We start from the raw sequence: 22768 nt of genomic DNA on the forward strand, positions 1-22768 counted from the left end.
CTGCTGACTCCTACAACTCAGACTATCCTGAGCATTTGCTTTAACAGCAATAGTTCCACTCTGATCCCCATGGCTAGGTAGAGGAGTGAGTCATGTGCCTCCCAGCTTACGTCCACCCACAACTTCAGAATATGACCTAACTTGGAAACAGGTTATTTGCAGATGAAATTAAAGCTTGGGATAGAAACATACAAGATTAGGATGGCCTTAAATTTACTGAAAATGTCCTTATGAGAGCTAGACAAATGGCAGAGGCAGGGAAAGGTTATGCTAAGGAGGCAGAAACAGAGTTGTTTCTATTTAAACTATTTAAAGTTTTCAAATATTTATTTGTTTGTTTGTCTGTTTGTTTACTGTATATGTGCACATGTGCACACATATGTATACTGCAGTGCTTGTAGTTGCCCAAGGACAACTTGCAGGAGTCACTTCTCTCCCTTGGGTTCTATACTTTGAACTCTGGTTATCAGTCTTGATAGGAAATATTCTTACTTATCTAGCTATCTTGCTGGCCCCACAGAATAGGCTTCTTTTGTTTTAAGCCACTGCGCCTTTGCAGTGCTAGGAAACAAATCCATTGACTGTAAGAGTCACGAGCACCACACACTGCTACTGATGTCCTCCAGCCAGCAGAGGCTCCAGGAACTGGGCACGGTGGAGCTATAGAGGCTGCCCTTGCTTACTGTCAGGCTAGGGTATAGGGGCACCAGCAACGTGGCTAGGTGTGTGTTAAGAGTGAGTGTAGGTTGGTAGGGAGAGGAAAGGAGCCTGAAAATCCAGGAGGAGATGGCAGGATGTGGACGAGCAGTGACAGAGGTCAGAAAGCCATAGAAGCAAGCGCTAAGGAGCAGGCAGGAGCTGACTTAGAGTGCTCAGTGCTGAGACCAGTCTCGTGTGGTATGAGGAAGGAGGTGGAGTATGTTCTACAGTCATTATCCCACTTAGCCATTATCATGTTCCTAGGCAAAAAAATTATAATTTCTATTTTCCAGAAAAGAAATAGGTATCAAGAGGCTAAATAATTTGGTCACAGTAAAGAAGCTATTAAGTGATATGGCTGGAATTCATTTGTATGCGATTCCAAAGCTTACGTATAAAGCTTGGCTCCCATATAAAGTTGAGCACTCTATTACAGACTTGACTAGAGTAACGCCTCAGCAATAACCAGCTCTCCCTCTCAGGGAAATCTCTGATTATAGGCAGCAGCAATCTTCAGAGAAGTGGTACTGATTCTGGTGGAATGCTGAGATCATCTGGGCATCTTGCAGGGAGACCCTCCCTCCTGGCCAACTGATGGAGTGTGGGCAGTGGTGCTTTTAGGAAGCTTCCTGGGTGACTTTACTGGGTCATGTTCCTGTGAATCACTGCTCTAAGCCAGCAGGTGGGAGTGGGAAGTGTAGCTGGCTGAGGAGGAGGTGAGAGTTTGCTGTTTGCAGGCAGACTGTAGCTATTTTACTTTTCAGAAGTGACTCTGTCAAATGCTGGGACAGTGGGGAAAATATAATATGCTTTAAATGTTTCAAGACGGCTGGCTTACTGTGCTACTCACACAGCTTGTGTTTGTTCCTCCAGGGATAGGGAATTTGAGCCTGAGCCTGAGCCTGAGCCTGAGAAGCTGCCTCTGTCTCACATTGCCCTTCCTGAGCCAGAAAATGTGGGCTCCTGTCTTGGGAAAGCACTCTGTAAAATTCTGAAATGTGCTAGACTAGGAAACAGCTTTTGCCACTGTGGCAAATAGTCTTTTTTTCTTGCAACGTCTGGGTCAGCATGAAACAACGTAGAATATTTTCTTAATGTGACTATGATTGCTCACCACAAAGCTAAACACACCTAGCAGTAGGTCTGGAAACTCCTTACCTAAGGCTGGGCATGGCGACACCGAAGATGCTTCTTCAACCTTGGTATAAAGGTCGGGAGTCTAGTTCTCACAAGTTCCCAGGTAAGCTGCACTAGTCTAGGGCACTACTTTTCAAACAAAAGTACCCAGACACCACAGATAGTGACATCATACAAATGCAGGCTATGTTGGAGGTCCAATGCTCCTGTCCACAGATAGCTCTCTAGCTGGCAATAAAGGTAAAGATATAGCAGTGGGATGGGAGGTGAGACTTTCTGTGGATCACTGATCTGATGGCTGCCTTCCCATTCAGCAGTTTCATAGGTGGGGAATAAAAACATGAAATATTGCTACTGCCAGTTAAAAAACAAACAAGCAAACATCAAAGAATATTTACGTTAGCAAACAACAGTACATAAGAGAACTAAAGTTGAACCAAAGTTCAATCTCTTTCCTCATGCCTATTTTATGGATGGGAAATCTCTGGACCACCTCAATGTCCACCTCAAATAAATGAGCCCTAAATTCCACCTCCATAATGATGATCACAAATGGGGAATTTTCCTGAGGCCTCCTTAGTTGAATGTTAATCATCAAGCTTAGCATTGCAAGAGTTGAGGCCATTTTTGCAGGAAAAATAGTGTCACCCTCTTAGAAGGCCACATGAGTCAAACATAATCCTGCCCTTACAGCAGAACAGAGGTAAAAGAACTGTGAGATTCTAATATAGCAATGTGTTGGTTTTAAAACTCAAGATTAGGGATTTTGTACTATTAAAAAAGGACATATGTCTTTACAGGAAGGAAAGCATCATTTACGTCCACCCATTTACTCATCCATTTATTAAATACTGAATATGAGGACTAGCAGATGGCCTGGATTTGACCTTCATGGCCCTCATAGTGGAAGGAGAGAACCAACTTTGGTAAGTTGCCCTCTGATCTCCACACACACACCAAGGGCTGTATGTCTACCACATGTGCAAATGTCATTTTTATAATATTATTAAATATTCTAGCTATTCTAAGTCTATTCTGGAACCAGAAATTTAGGAAAGAACCAATAGTAACAACTATCCAAGCTCTGTCTGCTCTAAATGCTTTAGGGCTAAGGCAGATGGTCCTTTCCTTCACTCTCTGGGAGGCAGAATGGGACAGTAAAGGATTTGGAGCAATGCTCTTCCAGCTATGGCAGCAGCCCAGTTTCCCCACAATCTGTCATGAATATACACTTTCATGAGATACAATAAAAATGAGTTACTAGAAAAAGAAGTTCAAAACCTAGAAATATATCTGACACAAGTCCTAATTTATTAGATTCCCAGACAATGTCAAAGTGCAAAGGACGATTAAAGCGTCTAAATGCCCGTTTTTAAACTTGTGTCTGATCACACAGAGGTGGGTAGCTTGCAGACAACCATAATCCGCAGAATATGATTTGTGAACTGTTGTAGAACACAGTGCTCAGGACTAGACTTCCTTTGCTAGCCAGAAGACTAGTGTAGGCAATTTAATGCCATTGTCTTCAGTTTCTTTATCATAAGGCCATCAAAGAAGCTCCTGCCATACAGTCAAAGCATATGTAAGCCAGCACACAGAAAGTACTTGGCAGAGGGGTTGGGTCCTAGTCGACAATGCTAATGTGCTAGCTGCAATGATGAGTGATATTACTTCTTGTCCTGCTGGGCTATGCCATTTGCGGGCCACATCTAGCACAGCATTTCACCCACAAAATGGAGCTTGCTAGTTTCTTTCTTACTAACTCCCTTTCTTCCTTCCATGGACTCTACCATGGAAAGTACCAGTGCCAGTGCATGTCAGCACCCCAGATGTGTCTCCTCATGATACAATGTCTGGGCTGCTCAGAGGCCATGTTGGAGAGGCCAAGGCAGACCTCTGGCTCTCCTCACAGGACAGCATGCACCTCATGTGCCAGTCCTCAAATTGTATACCACAGGCCTATGAAACAAAAATATCTATTGTCAGATAATTTTTATGGCTCACACGCCATATCTTCAAGTAAAATGTTCAGTATTAACAAAATCATCGCTTGAATCAAATAATCTGAATTTTAACACCAGTTTACTGGTTTAAATTCACTGAGCTAGTCTAGTTATTTACATGAACTATGTAAAAAAAAATGGTTCCCACTGGTAATTGAGGTTATATAGGGTACCTACTTTCATTCCTGCTAATCCTTCCTACTCTGGGAATGCATTCACCAGTGGAAAAACAATTCTTTCAAGGACAAATTCTAGACAAACAGTAAAGAGTTGCCTGAATGTCAATGAGACTCACCATCCTCCGTAGTCAAACTTTCTTTTTAAATTCCCTTCATGATCTTAGGAATTTCCATCATCCAAACTATTTCAGACTTAAATATCCCTAGTGTCTATTTCAGTTATTTCTTCTTGTTTGTCCCTGTTGGGACACAGAACCAGATGGCAATTTTTCTTCTTTTCTAAAGTTATGACTCTTGTCAATTCATAAATGGTCATTAAAGAACAATAATTTGGTGGCTGGAGAAGATAGGTCAGTGATTAAGAACATTGGCTGGTCTGCTAGAGAACCTGGGTTTGATCCTTAACACCCATCTCATATCGCTTATAAGCATTTGTTTCAGGAGATCCAATACCCTGCTCTGGCTTCTGCAGGCAAAAGGCACACAAGTGACTCACAGAAATACACACATACAAAATACATTTTAAACAACTAGGAAAAGAGCAGGCTCTCCTTACTACCTGTAGAAGAGGCCTCTGCACGCCCAGAACCTTCATGGTGTCTGCATTAGCTAGGATCTTCAAGGGGTCTGAGGTTTTGGTGACACCTTCGATCTCCTTGTTGATCTCAGTCAAGACCTGATTAAGGAAGATGTTCTTGATATATATAGTGAGAAACTCTCGAAGAGGACACTGTTTGGCGGGGCCAAGTCCCAGGGCATGTTCAATCTCCTGAATAAATCTGGAAGACAAACAGAGAAAAAAGGTGCTTAAATAGATCAGAAAAACATAAATATGACATCTCACACATCAGTATCTGTGGCCTCAGGATGTTTCCATGGAGATAGCAAGGTGGTCATTGCAATTCAATACAAGTTTCAATTTTTAAAATAACTTTATTTTACTAGTTAAATAAAAGAGGATGGAACAGAAAAACATGACTTCTATGCAGGGTATAGCAAAATACTTTGATAAATTCTCAAAAAAAAATAAGACTATAGGAGTCAAAGGAAAAGTATGATGAGCAGAAAACAAGATTATAGGACAAATTAAAGGGCAGACTCACAAACAGGGCACATTTCTCATTGAGATTGCTTAAATATAGTTTGTGAGACATGAGTCTCTTTCATGCTTGATGATCCCGAGTTTGCAGGCTAAGAAGGGGAAAGAAGAGGAGCTGGAAGACAAAGGAGAATTTCAACTTTATTTTTAATGTTTTATTTCTTTTATTCAAAACTTTATGGTATATATACGAGAATGTTAACAGTTGTTCTTAACTCACAGATGAATATACATTATTGTTTTCAATTTTCTGGAGGTTGTCTTGCTTTCAAGGTTTATTATATATAAATTTAATATATATGTAGTTCATATGTAATACATAATAAATATATAGTTCAGATAAGTAATATCAGCCTCCAACAACATAGCTTAAATCTTATAGAATCACAGTATAGTTAACATCATTCATTCAGTGTAACTACATAAAGCCAAACTATGGTGCTATGCCAGCAGAATTCTGGGTATAAATAGCTGTTGTGTACTGTGGTCAGTAAACAATCACTTCTTTCGAATCTATTGCAAATGACCACTGTGTACTGTCTATTCAGTTCACATATAGACCATCAAGTATGTGGTTATGTTATCTTCTTGTCACCAAGTGAAAAGGCCATATGGCAGTTTAGAAAAAGCAGATAGCTAAAATAATTGGCTAGTACAGAAAAAATACAGGAACAAAGCTAAATGAGATGAAGTGAAAATAGGACTGAATGTAAAAAATGTTATAGACCACATAATTTTGACACTGCCATTTCAGAAACACATGTAACCAAAATAAAACTTCTCAAAATAAACCCAGGAATTGATTGTGATAGGAAAGAGGTTCAACGATAAAGAGGGATGGTTCACCAGACAGAGCAAGAAATGCTGGAAAGTCCTGGAGGTATTTTATAGCAAAGGGGAAAAGGAGGATAAAATGCTCACAGTGGACTGAAATGTAGAAGCACAGAAGTTTGCCAAGCCCAGAAAAGATACACATGCAGACGCACAAGGTACAGTATAAAGGCAGGAGCGCCATTCAGTACATTTTGATATTTTAAATCACTTTAAGTGTATTTCCAAGGTTCCAGCTACTGAGCATATTTTAGATCCTAGTTTCTTTGCTTTTAATTTCCACATATTTTTACAAGTGACAGTAAGAGCTTTTAATGTTTTGACAGAACTTTCTCGAAAACACAAACTAATTAAGAATAGCTTGCATTGTTTCCTTACATGGTCATTTTTGCAGTTCCACAATGTCATGCAAAGTAAGGGCTGCTTATGTTTGTTCAGAAAAGAGGAGAAAAAGAAAATCAAGACAAAAAAGGAACATATAACTAGAAAAGCACATTTTCAACTTATATCACAAATGTCTAAAAAAACAATATGAAAAACATAAAGACCTTAGAAGAACAGTGGTCAAAAGGAGGAAAAAGCCTTTAGAATGAGAGAAAAGCAATGTTCCTTAAACAGGAAAAACCTCAACTTCATAATAAAATAATTATAAGTACTACAGCATTGCGGTTTTTGACCCTATGTGATAGGCCACATTGTGATGGCTGGAAACCATCACGTGTTGGTGTGAGTGTAGTGAAGGAGGCTCTTCCCCCAGCATTGTTGTAAGGAAAAGCTGCTCAGAGGCATGAAGCCTGTTGCAGTATAACTGAAAAACACACATGGATTTCCTTTCCACTCAGAAACAACCTCTGGGAAATACTTCCAAAGGCTAAAGACAAGAAATAATCTTAACAATCAATTAGGTGAAAATTAAAGGACTGTGGTGCAGTACGTACCGAATATTGTGTACTGTCTCTGTCTCCAAATGAAAAAACTTTGAATATTTGGCTATGAAAAGTTCCCGGCTCACAAGGTTAAGTGAAAAAAGGGAAGTGAAGATCAATGTATATTTGATAGTATAGAAGAACTTTATGAGTACTATACATTCTCATTGTATACTTTATCGTGGAGTATCAAAAAACCCCAACAGGTATCTCAAGGAGATGGGATGAGGTGAAGTCTTGCAAATGGGAGGGACAATTTTCAATAGTTTAAAAAATGCTTATTATAAACTGAAAAGTTAGCTAACTAGATTAAAATTAAATTCGAAAAATTTTAAATTGCCTACATATATCACAGACTAAACTTTGCAAATTACTATCTAATTAGACCACATTTAATTCCTTAAGTTTTGTTAATAAAACTATAGCTGACTCAATGAAAGAACTTACTACAATGTTGCTATTCCATTGATTGTGCACCCCTCTGGCCTGCTCTCTACCTCCTCTTGCCTTTGTGCTTGTGAGCATATGTACCATGCTAGGAAGTAAAGGGTGACGATGAAAATAGTGACTCACGGAATTCTAGAAAGCAATGAGAAACTGAAACAAGACTGATTTCAACAAAGATAGGGAAGAGGAAGACCTCGTGACTCTTTAAAGAGATAGTGAGTAGAAGAAAGGCAGGGAAGTGAGAGACAAAACCAGTCAGTGACAGCCATAATTTTATTTCTAAGACATCCCAATTCCATACTGCCCCTGAATGTTTCTGACTCCATGGAACTTGCAGAGGAGCCCCACCAAGGGCGTTCTGGTCCTCTTGAGCCAGGGGAAACTATTGCTGCTCTTCTACGTGCCAAGGAACAGATGAGAAAAACTCCTTTCATTAGGGCCTCATTTGCCTCTATTAGAAGGACTAGAAAAAGTTTTCTTAACAGAAGTACTTACATTTTCGTTTCAAAATCTTAACCAACTATACAAAGAAACTTTTTACTAGTCAGGCCTGTTCTCAGAGTGACAGAAATCTTAAATTATCCACATTTTCTTACTCTCGTGATGTATTTGTCTTTGATGTCCCTAAAACATGAGATGGCTACACGCAGCATTTATAGGGCTCCCATCACTTTCAGTGAGCCATCTCCCTTGAACAGAAGCCACTCATTCCCTACAGCACACACATACATCTCCAACGGCACCTCCAGGTTGATGTTGCCGTTTTTAACTTGAGGGAATCCACTCAACATGTTTCTAAATCTGCTCTCAGAGCTCTGAGGGATCTTAGCAGAAAGCATGAAACATGGGAGAATTAAAAATGAAGGCTGTTCTCAGACTCTTCTTCAGTCAGAAAGTGGGAAGAACAGTAGTTATCAGAGTCAGGATGGTGCTGGGGTACATTCATCAAAGGACATCACATTCAGTTAGAAACAAGAAGTAAACTCAGGAGATGTACTGTACGGGTGGAGATAAAAATTAATGCTATGGAAGGCACACAATAAGATTTTAAGTATTTTTACAATAAACGAAGTAATCATGTGAAGGTTAATCATATATGTTTAGCTTTGTTAGCCATTCTCTATCATGTTATATATGCCTTAACATGTATACATTTTTAAACATGAAAATATGCTAATGTATGGTTGACCTGTGCTTGATTTTGGCAAGAATGACAGCGAGAAAGAGGGTTCCTACACGCAGCAAGTACTGGGTAAGTATGGCTGCTCTACTAGTTAGTAGTGTTCCTAGTGTGCAAGTGTGAATGAGGATGGAGGTCCCTAGCAGGACACACTGATAATTAGATTAAGACTCTGAATCCTTCAGAAACAAACAAACAGTCCAGGATGACCAAAACCTCCATGTGGCCTGAAGCAAAGTGTAACATGCTTCCCTCATGCCTACATCTGCACAGAGCAGACTTTTGGGAGAAATATATGGAACAAGATGCAGAGCAAAGAAACACATCTTTTTATCTCAAACCATAGTTCTTGAAACTAGGATGGAATCTGCCTGATAAACAGTGCCCTCCAGGCAAGAGTTTAGATTAGAGGTCCCAATGAACAATTAAAAAGAAAAGTAAAGTTCATCCCTTATAGAACCACTCCAGTGTCAATGGGTTCCTCTTTGTGAGAGAGCAGTCAGTAAGTCTGTCAGCTGTCACTCGCCTTCCTTTTGGGCAATATGGCTGTTCACAGTACTTTCCCCACCCTTTCACAGCATAGCATAAACTAGGTCTGTCATGAGAATGAACACATTATGAAATGAAACATCTGTTAAGGAACGTTAGTCCAGGTTTTATTATAGATAACCCTACAGTGGACATCTTCATTCTGCTTCTGGTGAGCTATTTCAACAACTACAAACATTTTAAGTAGCTCTCTCTCTCTCTCTCTCTCTCTCTCTCTCTCTATATATATATATATATATATATATATATATTTATGGGCAACTTTATATTTTATTTCCTGTTTCCCTAATCTCCACAACATTGTCTGGTTTTTTGTTTGTTTTCCCTACCAATAAGCATTTTAAAAATGGCTGTTGAACATGAGGCAAGAGGGAGAGACAGAGGCAGAGAGGAGAATCATCAAAAAGTCCAATCTTCTCATCAAAGCTCCTCATTAGCTTTTTGGGAGTAAAGAAACATTGAATATTTGATCGTGTCAAGAGAGTCCCACTTAGAGTTAAGCTAGAACACAGATGGAACCTGGGGAAAGGGGTGTTCTCTAATCTCAGGAAGTGCTGTCACATGGGGATTTCCCAGGCCTTCTAATGAGGAGCATGCAAACCACAGGTGCGTCTGTGTGTGCACGGGGAAGGAAGGAGACAATGAGAATCAAAGGGCAGGATCCGCAGAATGCTGTGTGTGGAGGACCTAATTATAGGACTTTTAAAACTGTTCTCCAAATAAGCCTCCTTAAGCAAAGGTTGTAAAAGAGGAAAAACCATAAAGCAAAGGATGAGCACACATGATTAATTTTTACTGCAAGTTTAAAATATGGATCTTTTCCCCTAAATTTAGTACGGAGAGTTGTATATTTGTAAATACTAAACTGAATATTTTCATTTCACAGTATTAATGAGGGGAAGTTTAAAGGTCTGTGCATACGTGAAACTGTATGTTTGATTCCTCGCAGCAAGCGATTTGTCCTCTGGAACACAGGAATGGGCACCCTACTGCCTACATTTCACCCAACAGTTTAAATACTTTTCATCTTGATGTGGTTCTCATCTAGGAAATTTATAAACTAGTTAAAAGTTTATTCAAGCATTCCAAGCCCCTTGCTCTGCCTCCTTTTTACATATCTATGTCATTGTAAAGCATCATTTTTGCTTTCATTTCAACCAAAATATTGGGCCTGGCACCAGCTACACACAATATCAAATACAGAACATCTATACCTACTGTTGACACGCAACCTTTATTTATCTGAAAGAAAATAGGTGCTTGAAGTAGACTTTTATTCGGACAAGGTCTAGTCAAAATACCTATTATACTTGATCTGTGTGGAAAAGGATATCAACCTAGAACCTATCAAAGACTGTACTCTCAGACACGAGCTCATCCTGTGCAAAGAGCTGACAGCAGTTATTCAGACAGGTGGGACACTGGGGTATAATCTAAATAAGGCCAGGAGAAAGGCCCAAAACAACTTGGTCTGCAAACAAAGACGCAACAAGGCACATGTGGGTTAAGACATGTTTCATATTGCTTGATATTTCTCACGTTAACATTTAAGGAAGAGCAAACTGGAAGACAATTTGGGCAAAGAAGTGAAGACGCTTCAACAGAAATGATTTGAGATATAGTCAACTTACTTGTATTATCTGAGTCAAAAAAGATCATTTAGGGATGATTTGCAAGGGACCCATTCAGAAACAGCAGCAACAGGCATATGTAAGACCACAAATCAGTGGGACATGAGAACTGAAGAAAAATCCATGAAGGTTAATGCACACTGGAGCACATCTGCCTCCTAATTCATGGGAGTGAGCCCCTGGCACATCGGGGAGAGCCTTTCCCTCAATAGTCTGTAATTGCTCATGCTGAGTCTGACTACGATCTGTGCCTTTTGTATATACAGATTTTCTGGGGGAAAAGTACAAAACAAGCTTTTCATTGCAGAGCCCAATTGTGTCCTCGGCTTGTGCCCCTAGGAGAGAATTGCTGAACTAATGAAATCAGACGGGGTTGGGGTGTTCTCATTTGTGATGAGTGAGACTCAGGCCTGGGCCTTAAGGAGAAGCAAGGTAACAATCATTAAGTAATGGGAGAAAGGAGTATTACCTATGAAATTTGGACTCTGCAGGCTTACAAACAAATTTAACTTTCCAAAGTCTTGCCATGAGTGTACTGCAGATGATTTGAGACTGTGTTTAAGTGCTCCCTCCAGACTGAAAAGCACTTAAGGAGAAATGAAGTAAAGCCTCTTTAAAATGACAGCTGTTAAAACTTTTAAGCATATAATTTAGAAATTGAAATGAGACTTAAACTCTAACCCTTAATATAAAACAATCTTTCTTTAACCCCTTAAGATGCAAATAAATAAGTCAATAATATGGATCGCTGAACCAAGCGCAAAGGCAAGATGATAATCTTTCTGTTCTGATAGGGTTGAATTCTGTTTTCTTGCTTCAACTTACTTTACTTAAGTTAAATACATTCTCATGTTATTATATAAAGTACAAAGCTGTCAAAAATTTCCAAGAAGAATTTAGCAGAAGCAGCTTACCACGTGGCCTGACAATGTGAGTGCAGCATACTTAATGCACTCTTATGGCGCTGGAGATCAGTGGCCTTCAGAAACTAATATAGAATGCAGGGGAACATGGCCAACATTGTACCTGTTGCTACATCAGTATTAATAACTGTTTACAGTCACAGAGCTCTTGCCTTTCTGGTTCAAAGAGCTTCATAAGGATTCTTCACTATGAATTTCAAAGGCACTCTAGGACTGCACTATTGTGTCCATTTTCATAGGATGGCACTGAGATGCCACACAGAGGCAGTACTGTGTGCAGTTACTGGGCTCTGTGTCACATGGGCTTTCGATGCTGCAGAATAGAACACTTCTATAATTGCCAGGTGGAAGCCGAAAGGGCAGCATCACGCATTAAGATACTTTCTCAGGATCAAATAGCTGGTAAGTGTAGGGCAAATTATGACCTAGATAGTAAGTCTCCAGAGACCATGCTGGACTTCCGCCTGTTCTAACACACCCTTCTCATTCTCAGACATTCAGCCCTAGGATCAAGATACTTGAGGTGGGCTATCAAAAGACATAGGTTCACACTCAAGTTTGAGTATGTGGATAGAAAAATATGTGGATAGAAAAGATATGATGCTGGTAAGAATATTTTAATAAATCAAAAACAAATATTTACCTTAAAATATAGTAAATCTTATCTTCAGTTTAAACTGCTGGCTCCTGACCAGCATTCCCAATTACCTGCGAGATACTTTCAACTGGATCTCCTCCTGGTAATTCAAATTATGTCTCACCTAGAAGAACTCTTTACTGCTGAGTTCCCATTGTTTTTACAGTTCTCTCCTATGATTTCCATATTTATACCATTATTATCACAATCACCCTGGGTCAAGCTTAAAGATCATCTATCATTTTCTTCTAACTTTGCTACTTATGCAAGAAACTTCCAAATTTAGAGACTTTCCATGTATAGAGATGCTCCCTGTCTTGGTCATTAAGGGCTATGATTTTTAAAGTGGTCACTATGCATGGGCCATTTTAATGTTCTGTTGTACAGACAAACATGGTTGGATAAACAAGATGATAAGAGAGCTGAGGTGGTGCAAGAAATGTAAGACCATGTAAAATAGGTGATCGTGCATTATGTTAAATGTATCGAAACGAGGCATTTAAAGACAAATTATCATTCTCTGCTCACCACTTTGCTTATCTGGGCAATATATATGGAGTATGTATCTTATGTTGCCCATGGTGCTAAAGCAAACACAGTGAACACTATATCCTCATAACACTCGGTGTGAGAAGCCCTCACTCTACCAGTTACAACTTCCTGGAAAGAGGGGACACTCCATATTCACTGTAGGTACCATGGTACTTAGTAGTTATGCATATATATATCCATCCATTGTATAACCCACACAGAAGGAAACCTAGTGCTTTTTCTCAAAACATTCACGTGGTATTCTCAGGGCACCCTGAATCTTCTTCTAAGTTGTGGCAGAACAACTAGACTGGAGGTTTACAAAACTGTCAATTTTTTTCTTCACTGCAGCCTTTGGTTAAGGACTGATTCCAAGTGTAGAACGTCCCCTGACCTCTAATTACTTGTCTTCAGTGGTAAAGTAACTACTTCAGTTCATTACTTCACAGCACTTCTCACTTTTCCTCTCTGGTAACACCATCATGCTCCCTCAGAGCAGTAACTATGTTTTATGTACCAGTGAACCATGTCTGAAGCATCCAGATTAATTAACTGGTGCACAGTTAATAAATATGCTAATAAATAATAGTATTGAATTATTATTATAGCTTATTTAGTCTTGGTCATTAAGGGCTATGACTTTTGAAAGTGGTCACTATGCATGGGCCATTTTAATGTTCTGTTGTACAGATAAACATGGTTGGATAAACAAGATGATAAGAGAGCTGAGGTGGTGCAAGAAATATAAGACCATGTAAAATAGGTGATCATGCATTGTGTTAAATGTATCGAAACGAGGCATTTAAAGACAAATTATCTGCATCTTAGCCCTGCTCTCTCATGTGAAGCTCAGTGAATTTGGTATGATCTGAATAGCACTCAGGTATCAGTAACAGAAATCAATACTGGAAATAATACTGGAAATTTATCATGTATCCAAAATAGATGTGTGTTCTGACAAGGCTGTTGCACATGTGAACTCACAGCTGCGACTGAATGCACAAGATGCATAAGATCAAGACACCCAAAATTCTATCATGGCTGGGGCAGGGGTACATAAAGTTCTACCCTGAGCTCTCCAAGGAGCTGGTAGCAATGGATACTGGTGGGAGGAAAGGCAGCCTATCTGGCAGTTGGCGCTACATCATGCCCACACTGGCAGCACTAAGTGTCTACAGTGGGAAACGGAAGACCACGAAGGAAGAGTGGTGGTTGGGGATAGAAGCAGGTGAAGGGAGGGGACGGGGGATTCCATTTGATCAAAACACATTATATGCATGATAAAATTCTCAAACAGTTTAAGATTTTACAAATATATGGCAGACAAGCTACTTGGTTCTCTTTCAGTGTTCCTTAATGGGATGGATTTTTATTATGCGCAGTAAATGAATGCCTTAGAAAGCTCGGCTTGGATTATCTCTAATGAGCCTACTTGGCAGCTTCTCTTGTTCCGGTCATAGTTTAGATTGTGTCTTACCCATGCTATGTTTACTATTACTTGATTAACTGCCAACCCGAATGCACAGCAATCTAAGAAAAAAGTACCTGCAAGATAATGTGTTATTCCCAGCAAATAATTATGAGATGAACCCCAGACACACAGTACTGATTGAATCCTGAGCCTTACACTCTTCTATCTTTATCTTGTTTTACTTGAGTATTTGAGTCAATACAACTCAACCATGATTTTCTTCTCATTCCATAACACCACATGTGTTTTCCAGGACATTATGTTTAATGAAACATCATGAAAAAATTCTCACAACACTATCATTGTACAGAGGTTAAAGGCCTCTTGGACTTACTCCAGTTAGTCCTTTCCTGCTTGGAAGGTCCCCCTTCTCTTTACCCCATTCCTTTCTCCTCTTCGCCTCAGAGAGGGTGCTCTCCACCCTGCCCTCCCCCATCTGCCTACCTCCACCTCACCACCCACCAGCATTCTCTTTCCCTGGGGCATTAAGTTTCTACAGGATTCGGTGCATCCTCTCCCACTGAGACCAGACAAGGCAGTCCTCTGCTCCATATGTGCTGGAGGCCACAGACCAGCCTGTGTATGTTCTTTGGTTGGTGGCTTGGTCTCTGGAGCTCTGAGGGGTCCAGGTTAGTTTGATACTGTTGGGTGTCCTATGGGGTCGCCTTCCTTCAATCCTTCCCTTAACTTTACTTCCTTAGGAGTCCTAAACTCAGCGCAATGGTTGGCTGGTAAGTCTCTGCATCTGTTTTAGTCAGCTGCTGGTAGAACCTCTCAGAGCACAGCTATGCTAGGCTTCTGTCTGCCAGCACAGCATGGCATCAGTAATAGTATTAGGGTTTGGGATGGCCTTTCCTTCTGTCTCTGCTCTATTTTTGTCCCTGCATTTCTTTTAGACAGAAACAATTACGAGTCAAAAACTTTGAAGGTACATGGGTGGACCCATCCCCCACTGTCTGTCTCCTGGAGGTGTCTCTTCAGGTCCCATCCCCCACTGTCTGTCTCCTGGAGGTGTCTCTTCAGGTCCCATCCCCCACTGTCTGTCTCCTGGAGGTGTCTCTTCAGGACCCATCCCCCACTGTCTGTCTCCTGGAGGTGTCTCTTCAGGTCCCATCCCCACTGTCTGTCTCCTGAGGTGTCTCTTCAGGTCCCATCCCCACTGTCTGTCTCCTGGAGGTGTCTCTTCAGGTCCCATCCCCCACTGTCTGTCTCCTGAGGTGTCTCTTCAGGTCCCATCCCCCACTGTCTGTCTCCTGGAGGTGTCTCTTCAGGTCCCATCCCCCACTGTCTGTCTCCTGGAGGTGTCTCTTCAGGTCCCATCCCCCACTGTCTGTCTCCTGGAGGTGTCTCTTCAGGTCCCATCCCCCCACTGTCTGTCTCCTGGAGGTGTCTCTTCAGGTCCCATCCCCCACTGTCTGTCTCCTGGAGGTGTCTCTTCAGGTCCCATCCCCCACTGTCTGTCTCCTGGAGGTGTCTCTTCAGGTCCCATCCCCCCACTGTTGGGCGTTTCTGCTAAAGTCATCCCCACTGAAATCTGGATCACTTTGAGCCATGCACTATTAGCGTTTCAACGCAACAAAATGAGCCTGTGTCACACTTACCTAGGATAAGAGGTGAACTAAGCCGAGTACTTTCTCTAGTTATCTTTGCCAATGTTCCATCACTCTCCTTTCATAAATGTGTCCATTATAAGCCAGGAGCCAAAGTCTTTTACTACCCTTATCATCCGTTTCCTTCAGGTTTTCCTCGGTAAAGCTAAGTCAGATTTTAAAATTCTGCTCACAAGATCACAGTGTACAGAAGTGGAAATTATGTGTGAGAATCTGCAGGTAGATATGTATCAATAAACAGTATTTCCAATGGGGGAAATCTTATAAAAGAATTTTTATGGTAATATCAATTCCCACAGAACCAACACTGTCCACATTATGGTGTAAAATACTAAAGCACAGAACAGACACCACAGCTGTGCAACAGTTAGTGTCTATGATCACGACTGCCCATTGTCTTACACTGTGGGCTGCGTATTGCCACACACTGGAACTGGATATAGAAGAAATTGTTTGGACAGGAAAAAACCTCCAAAGTCACACCTGATTTCATTTAAGAAACATTTTTTTCAAAGAAATGAGGAAAATTACAGAATATATGCTTTACCATAAGATAAATAGAAATTTTTGATGTAAAAATTGGTTTAAAAAATTTGTGGTATCATAAGAAATGTGTGAAATAATTTCTAGTAGTTATATGAACAATGAGTTTAACCTTGATACAGTTTACATATTAGTATAATAGAAACAGGAAACTTCACCTTTCAGGTGAACTATGAAAAGTGACAGCCACAGGCATGACAGACAAGTTTGAAACAGTTCTGCATTCAGCATCCATGTACTCAGCTGGGTGACATCATTCTTATTTGTTAATACCATGAAGTGTTTTTTACAACACTGCTCACACACATGTTTTGTTGCAAAATAGATACAATAAGCTGTTATTGGAAGAGACGTTAATAAATCTTCTTTGTTTTTAAAAGGGATATAGGAGTATCTATTTCACTGATTTAGAAAGATTTTTGGAAATAATCACTCACAGTAGATCCTGGTAATAAAAATAACTGCAAGGTTGATGGAAAACTCCAACATATAACTAACTAATTCAGTGACTATTTGCTGATCACGACTACACTGTATTCTACGAGCTAGAGATACCAGCAATGTACACCATTGCTTACAGTAGATTTTTACATAATCTAATCTCTTTCTGCTTTAGGACTATTTTGACACTGATAATTCTTTCCATTTTACACATGACAAATCTTCAGTTCAAATAAGCTGGAGTTCACATGGCTATTAAGCTTAGAGATTTTGTCTTGTACCAAGTTTTGGCTTCTAAGTAGCCTATCCTTTTATCTTTAGCACATCCTAAAAATGCTACAGGTAGAAATACAGAAGAATATAACAGTTGGTCACTGATTCAGTTATTGTAACCCCCATAATAAAAAATATGAAATGCCATTTTCATAACTAAGTTACAGATATCTTGATCATATTATGCATTTTTGTCTGCACTACTAAATCCTTGCTGGTCTGATGCATAATTTTTTGTTGGAACAGAGTGTAAGAGTGCCATAAGAGGCACACAGGGTAAAGATCCTATAGTCCTGAATTTACTTCTACAGCAAAGATCCAAGAGCACATACAACAGGACACGAGTGATGCACGGAAGTCCAGTAAGTGTGAGAGATGTGGGCATCACTACGGTTCCAGCTTTTTAGGCCAAACACAGAATCTGCACCTTTTACCCCAGTTCAGTGTTAAATTCTCCAATGGCAGAAGCAAAGGAGTAATTAGAATATGTGGGTTTCTCTTTATCCTGGCCAACCATTTCCCCTATTAGCACAATTACCCTGCTAATGAGATTAAATTTGGTTTAACGAGAGGATTATTTTACTGTGGAGCCCCATGGACTCTGGTTCCCACAGGAGCCGTAGCTCTGCTGCTGCGCCCACCTAGCATTCACTTAGCACTGAAAGCCAGACTGGCCCTGCACAGTAGCGAAGAAACACAGGGCTTTTGTTTATATTGAAAAAGAGCCTCATTTAGTCAATCTGAATCTTCCTAATACCCAGTGAAATATTTATTAATGAGTATCAGCACAGCAAGCCAGGGCGTCTTATTTGCATTAATTTAAACCATAAATAATTGAAGGCAGATTTCATTCCTTAAGTCAGAGTTTCAGAAAAAAAAATCTCAGCACGCTGAGTAGAGGAGACCATTAGTGAGATGAAATGTATTAGGAGTTGGGGGTGGTGGATGTTTTTGCCCAATCGCAGGCTATGTGCATCATTTCTCAATTATACATAATTCATAATCCTGCTCTGCTCATCTCTGTACCAGAGTCACGGTGAGCCACTGGCAGATTTCCCTCAGTTCTGCAGGTCAGAGTTCTAAGGAACCTATGGCAGGCAACATCCTTCCTCAGCTTGTGAGATTTGAGTGCACCTCTCTCTCCTTGTTTTCTGTGTGCTTACCGTGAAGCATGACCAGACGCCACAATGCAGACAGAAAACCTGTTCCTTGAGAGCTCAGGAGAAAGACATGTGGAATTGAAACAATTAAAATCGAATCAGATTGAAGGATTGTAAACTGTGGGGTGAAAGAGAACAGGGGAGTAAGAGTAAGGAGACTTGAATGGAACACGAAACACCAGAGTGTATTATAGCTATCAAGGACAAACTGCCATGTCCTCATTATGTATAATATAAATGTAATACTCACATACTTTACTTAGCACATATGTCAGAGTTCTGGATTTTGAGTTTTAAAAATTCTTACTGTGGGTTGTGATGAGGGAAAAGTATCTTCATTGACCCATAGAGAAAAAAAACTAAGAATTACACAGGAGAGAGGCTCTGTGGTGTGGACTGCTGTGAAATTCATGTGTACATTTCAGAACTGTCTGGACACTGGGTTCTGGGGGAAGGATGTGGGTTCAGTTCATTACTATGCATTACTATGTTCTCCACTGGACCTAGAAGTGTGTGCATCAGTAAACGCTCACTGCAAGGCTTCTGCATAAGTGAAGTTATGTCAGCTCTGGAAATGGCCATGGTAAAAGCAACTACTTAGGGCAGGCTTAGACAGACAAATGGGAATGAATATATATATATATATATATATATATATATATTCGTTGTTGGATGGTGTTTTTCATCATGATAATGAGATGTACCTTCATTTTGTGCAGGTTCTAATTCATATTTCTAAATTTATATGTTCTGAAACCATTCGGAAATTAAAAACAATATTGCGCTGAAATCGATTTGGGCCTCTTATTAGCTAGGTTTGCAGTAATGTAGATGTGGAGTGGGCTTATTGATTATTCATAAAGAGTAAATAGAGCATACCCACCCAATGACAGAACAGTAATGGGAAGAGGGAATGAATGATGTCTTACTCATAGCCAATGAGAAGAGGATCATTTCCCACCATGGCCATGCCCCACTCCCCTTGGGTATCTCGGGAATAAACTGAATTGTTAAGAAAGCAGTGGTGAGTGGAAGGAGACCTGCCTGTCTTCATGCCCTCGAATCACCCTAGCCACCATTCCATGTCCCTCATCTGCCCTCAGCATGCTCAAGGGGCTGCTATGTATCCACACAGGCTGTGATTCTCAGCCAGTTGCCATGCAACAATCCTTTTACTCAGCTGGAAAAGACAGGCTTAACCAACTTTAGCCATATGCCCGAGCCATTCTCTTCCCATGACAATTTATGGACATTAAAATGCTAGAAGGGAACAAAAGCAGAACATGATCTTAAAAGTTTTATGTGTTGTTCTTAGATGTGAGAAGTTATGCATGACTGACGCTCTGAACTTGTTATTGGAGAATAGAAGATGCTGGCCTGCGATGTCCTAACACTGGGAATAGTTACAATTATGTGCCACACTCTTAGTTACTTGGGTCAAGTAAACTTTAGAGCAATGATCAGGTGATTTTTATGAAATGTTTCCATGAATAAACATCTTTTTGGCTACTGTACCTAAGATTGCTTGGATTTTGGAAACAATATAAAGAAAAGCCAGTACACAAACATGGTTCTAATGTTACTAACTTAGTTCCTATAGTTCTGTGAGAAGGACTATCACTGAAACAAAACAGGGACACCTGGCTTGCAAATATTTCAATAAGAATTATGAGCATCATAAGAGCCAAACAAATACACAAACAAAAACCCTCAATGACTATTCTAGGTCTTGGTATACAGAAGGAAGAGGTTCTCTCTTTTGACCAATTAATTCTCTACAAGCTGCAAAATGCAAAAGGAAACAGAATAATGAGAAATCAGAGCAGTGTGGGGTGTTACACAGGACTTGTTTTCAAATATACTAGCAGTATGCAAATCTAACTAAGTTAAGGATGATTTGAGAGACTCTAAGGGATGATACCTAGGCAATAAAAAATCATGTTAATATTTCAATTTTGTTTCAAAATCTTTGAGTCCCTTTCACTTTTGTCACCTAAATTAATGCTGCCAATAGCCTGCAGTGCCATGCTAGGGCTTTATTTGGCAGGGGTGGGCTCAATAGCAAGTGTAAACTTAAAGAGGAAACAAAGAACATGGATGAGTGAGAAAACACATGGGGTAAAATGCTACCACTAGACTCAGCCAATTATTGGTGTTTCAATCTGTTGCTCTGAACTCAAGTTCCATTTCAATGGCCTCACTATTATCAGGGTAGTAAAATGCACCAGTTCCCACCATACAAGTTCTGTCTCTTAACTAGCGTTAGCTCTACACATGCTCTTTACGTGGATCTTCAACAGTCTCACTGCACAGTGGCTTCTATCTCTAGTCCTCCCACCTCACACCCTGTCCCTGCCCACTCTCTAGCTCTGGTTGTAATGGCTTCCACCTCTGACCTGACCCCACTGTCTCCCCACACTTCAGTAGTGTGCTCCCTTGCTTGTCATTTCAGGAGGATCTGCATTTGTTTTCCATCCTGGACTTTTTGTTAATGGCTCTGCCCATTCAGAGCCCATTTCCTTTCAGTGATGTTTGAAAACACATTCAGTATATATGAAACCAATGACACGCGGACTGACCAGGGACAATGTAAGTACCGTGAGACATTTAGCCTGTCACTTACTAAATGAAGATATGTCCCAGGAGAGGCAGGACAGGAGACATAATCATAGGTCCCTCAGTCAGAATCAGCTCCTGGCTTCCTTTCATACTGTCACCATCTACCTGCTCTGAGTGTGCATATGTGACCAAGTCTTTTAGAATATCCATTTATTTTACATAACATAATGCTTATTTCACAAGGCAAATGAACACTTTGTCTGGGGCCTAACTACAGGAGAGCAAAGCTGGAGGAAATTCTAACTGCATTGTGCTCACCATCGCTAGCAATTTTCATGGGTTATAACACAACATCTGATGTTGAGTCTAGGTACACAAGTGGATCTTAACATCCATAGATGTTCCTACCTGTCTCTCAAATGTTCCGCTTCAGGCTTATTGTCTGCAGTCTCCATTAATCTCTGTCTCTCCCTAGCTTTCACAGACCACACAATGCAATTACGTGTTTCTACCTCATCCCTCACTGTCCTCTGTTCTTTCTCATGTAATCATCTCTTTCCACTGTATTTTCATTTCTCTGGATACAGGAATTGCATTTTTATTTTATTATTATTATTTTTTTATATTTCCCATGGTTCCTAACACAATTTTGCCCCTACTATAAGAACTCAGAGGTAATATCTTTTGGGCAATGTGGTATACTAAAGATAGTAAAGAATTTAGGGTCAGCCAGGCCCAGGGGCTTCAGATCTGCGGATAGTTAACTACGGAACTTCCCAGACCAGACCCTTAACCTACAAATGAGGAAATAACACGGGCCTTCAGGGATTATTGTAAGGTTATCAGTGATGTACGCATGGTGATACTGCCTTACATTTGTGCAATGCATATAAGTGTCTCACCACAGTAATCATTACATTATGTAAAAATAGAAATTAATTTTGTTCATTTATAAATCTGCCACATCAGTTAATAGTAGAGTATTTATAATGAGAAAATGTTGCCTGTAAGTAGTGTGCCTCCTCTGGAAAGAATTTCTTCAAGAACAAGCAATGACTCAGTTTACAATGGTGGAACCCTGGAGTGCTCTGCTTATGGACTGTGTGTGGCTTACAACAGCCTCATGAGAGGTAGGAAGTGATCTTAAAGGGGAGGAGAAAAGAAACACACACACACACACACACACACACACACATACACACACACACACACACACACACACACACACACACACACACTCAAGCTTATTGGACTGCTCCTTAGTTCTCCCCATGAGTTCCAAGGGCAAGGATGGAACGAGGAGGGGTACAGCATCCCCTGACCTGTTCCTGACTTCATTAACCACATCTCTGGTACTTGGCTGTCAGACAGATCTAGGCACAGCTGCTTGAAGAAGACAGCTCATAACCAGCTCCACTTCCAAAGCCTTATACTTTGCTCACCCGTGTGATCCCAAATCTTCAGTGATAACTGAAAACAAAGCAGAATATGTGAAAGAAAAAAAAAGGTAGTTAAGTAGTACGACTGTGCCCTCATCACCCTTCTTCTTCAATGCCTCACTAGGATTGTCTCGCAGTTATGCCTGCAAAGGAAGAAAGACATTTCTTGCACAAAATAGCTTCAATTTTTTCCCCTGAGTTATCTGCAGTAGCACATTCTAGCATGTTCAAATCCTGCAGCTCTCAATCTGTCCCTCTGCAAAAAGTAACATATGCTCACAATAAATCTTTAAAATGGCTCTATTAATAGAGTGGCTGGGGTGACAGCTTTATAAATGGGCCCCATCTTTATGCAAACTGTGTTTTATTAGATTGCATTATAATGATTTGTAATAATACAGAAATGAGTTCTGAGAACAGGAACTCCAAATGTTCTTAAGCTGGTGAGGGGTTTCAAAGCCCATGTATTCTGTGTGAAGGGCGATGTACTCCAGGAATAA

The 22768-nt window shown here is 40.3% G+C and overlaps 1 protein-coding gene across 1 annotated transcript in view; it reads right to left on the reverse strand.

Annotated features, from left to right (window-relative positions):
* Exoc4 (exocyst complex component 4) overlaps nucleotides 1-22768 on the reverse strand; it is a 725423-nt gene that overhangs the window by 207493 nt on the left and 495162 nt on the right. Inside the window, exon 11 of the mRNA XM_032906792.1 lies at nucleotides 4578-4797. Within this exon, the coding sequence (XP_032762683.1) occupies nucleotides 4578-4797 (220 nt within the window). The remainder of the gene's footprint in view (nucleotides 1-4577; nucleotides 4798-22768) is intronic.

Source organism: Rattus rattus, chromosome 6 (assembly GCF_011064425.1).
Source record: "Rattus rattus isolate New Zealand chromosome 6, Rrattus_CSIRO_v1, whole genome shotgun sequence".
Taxonomy (NCBI): domain Eukaryota; kingdom Metazoa; phylum Chordata; class Mammalia; order Rodentia; family Muridae; genus Rattus; species Rattus rattus.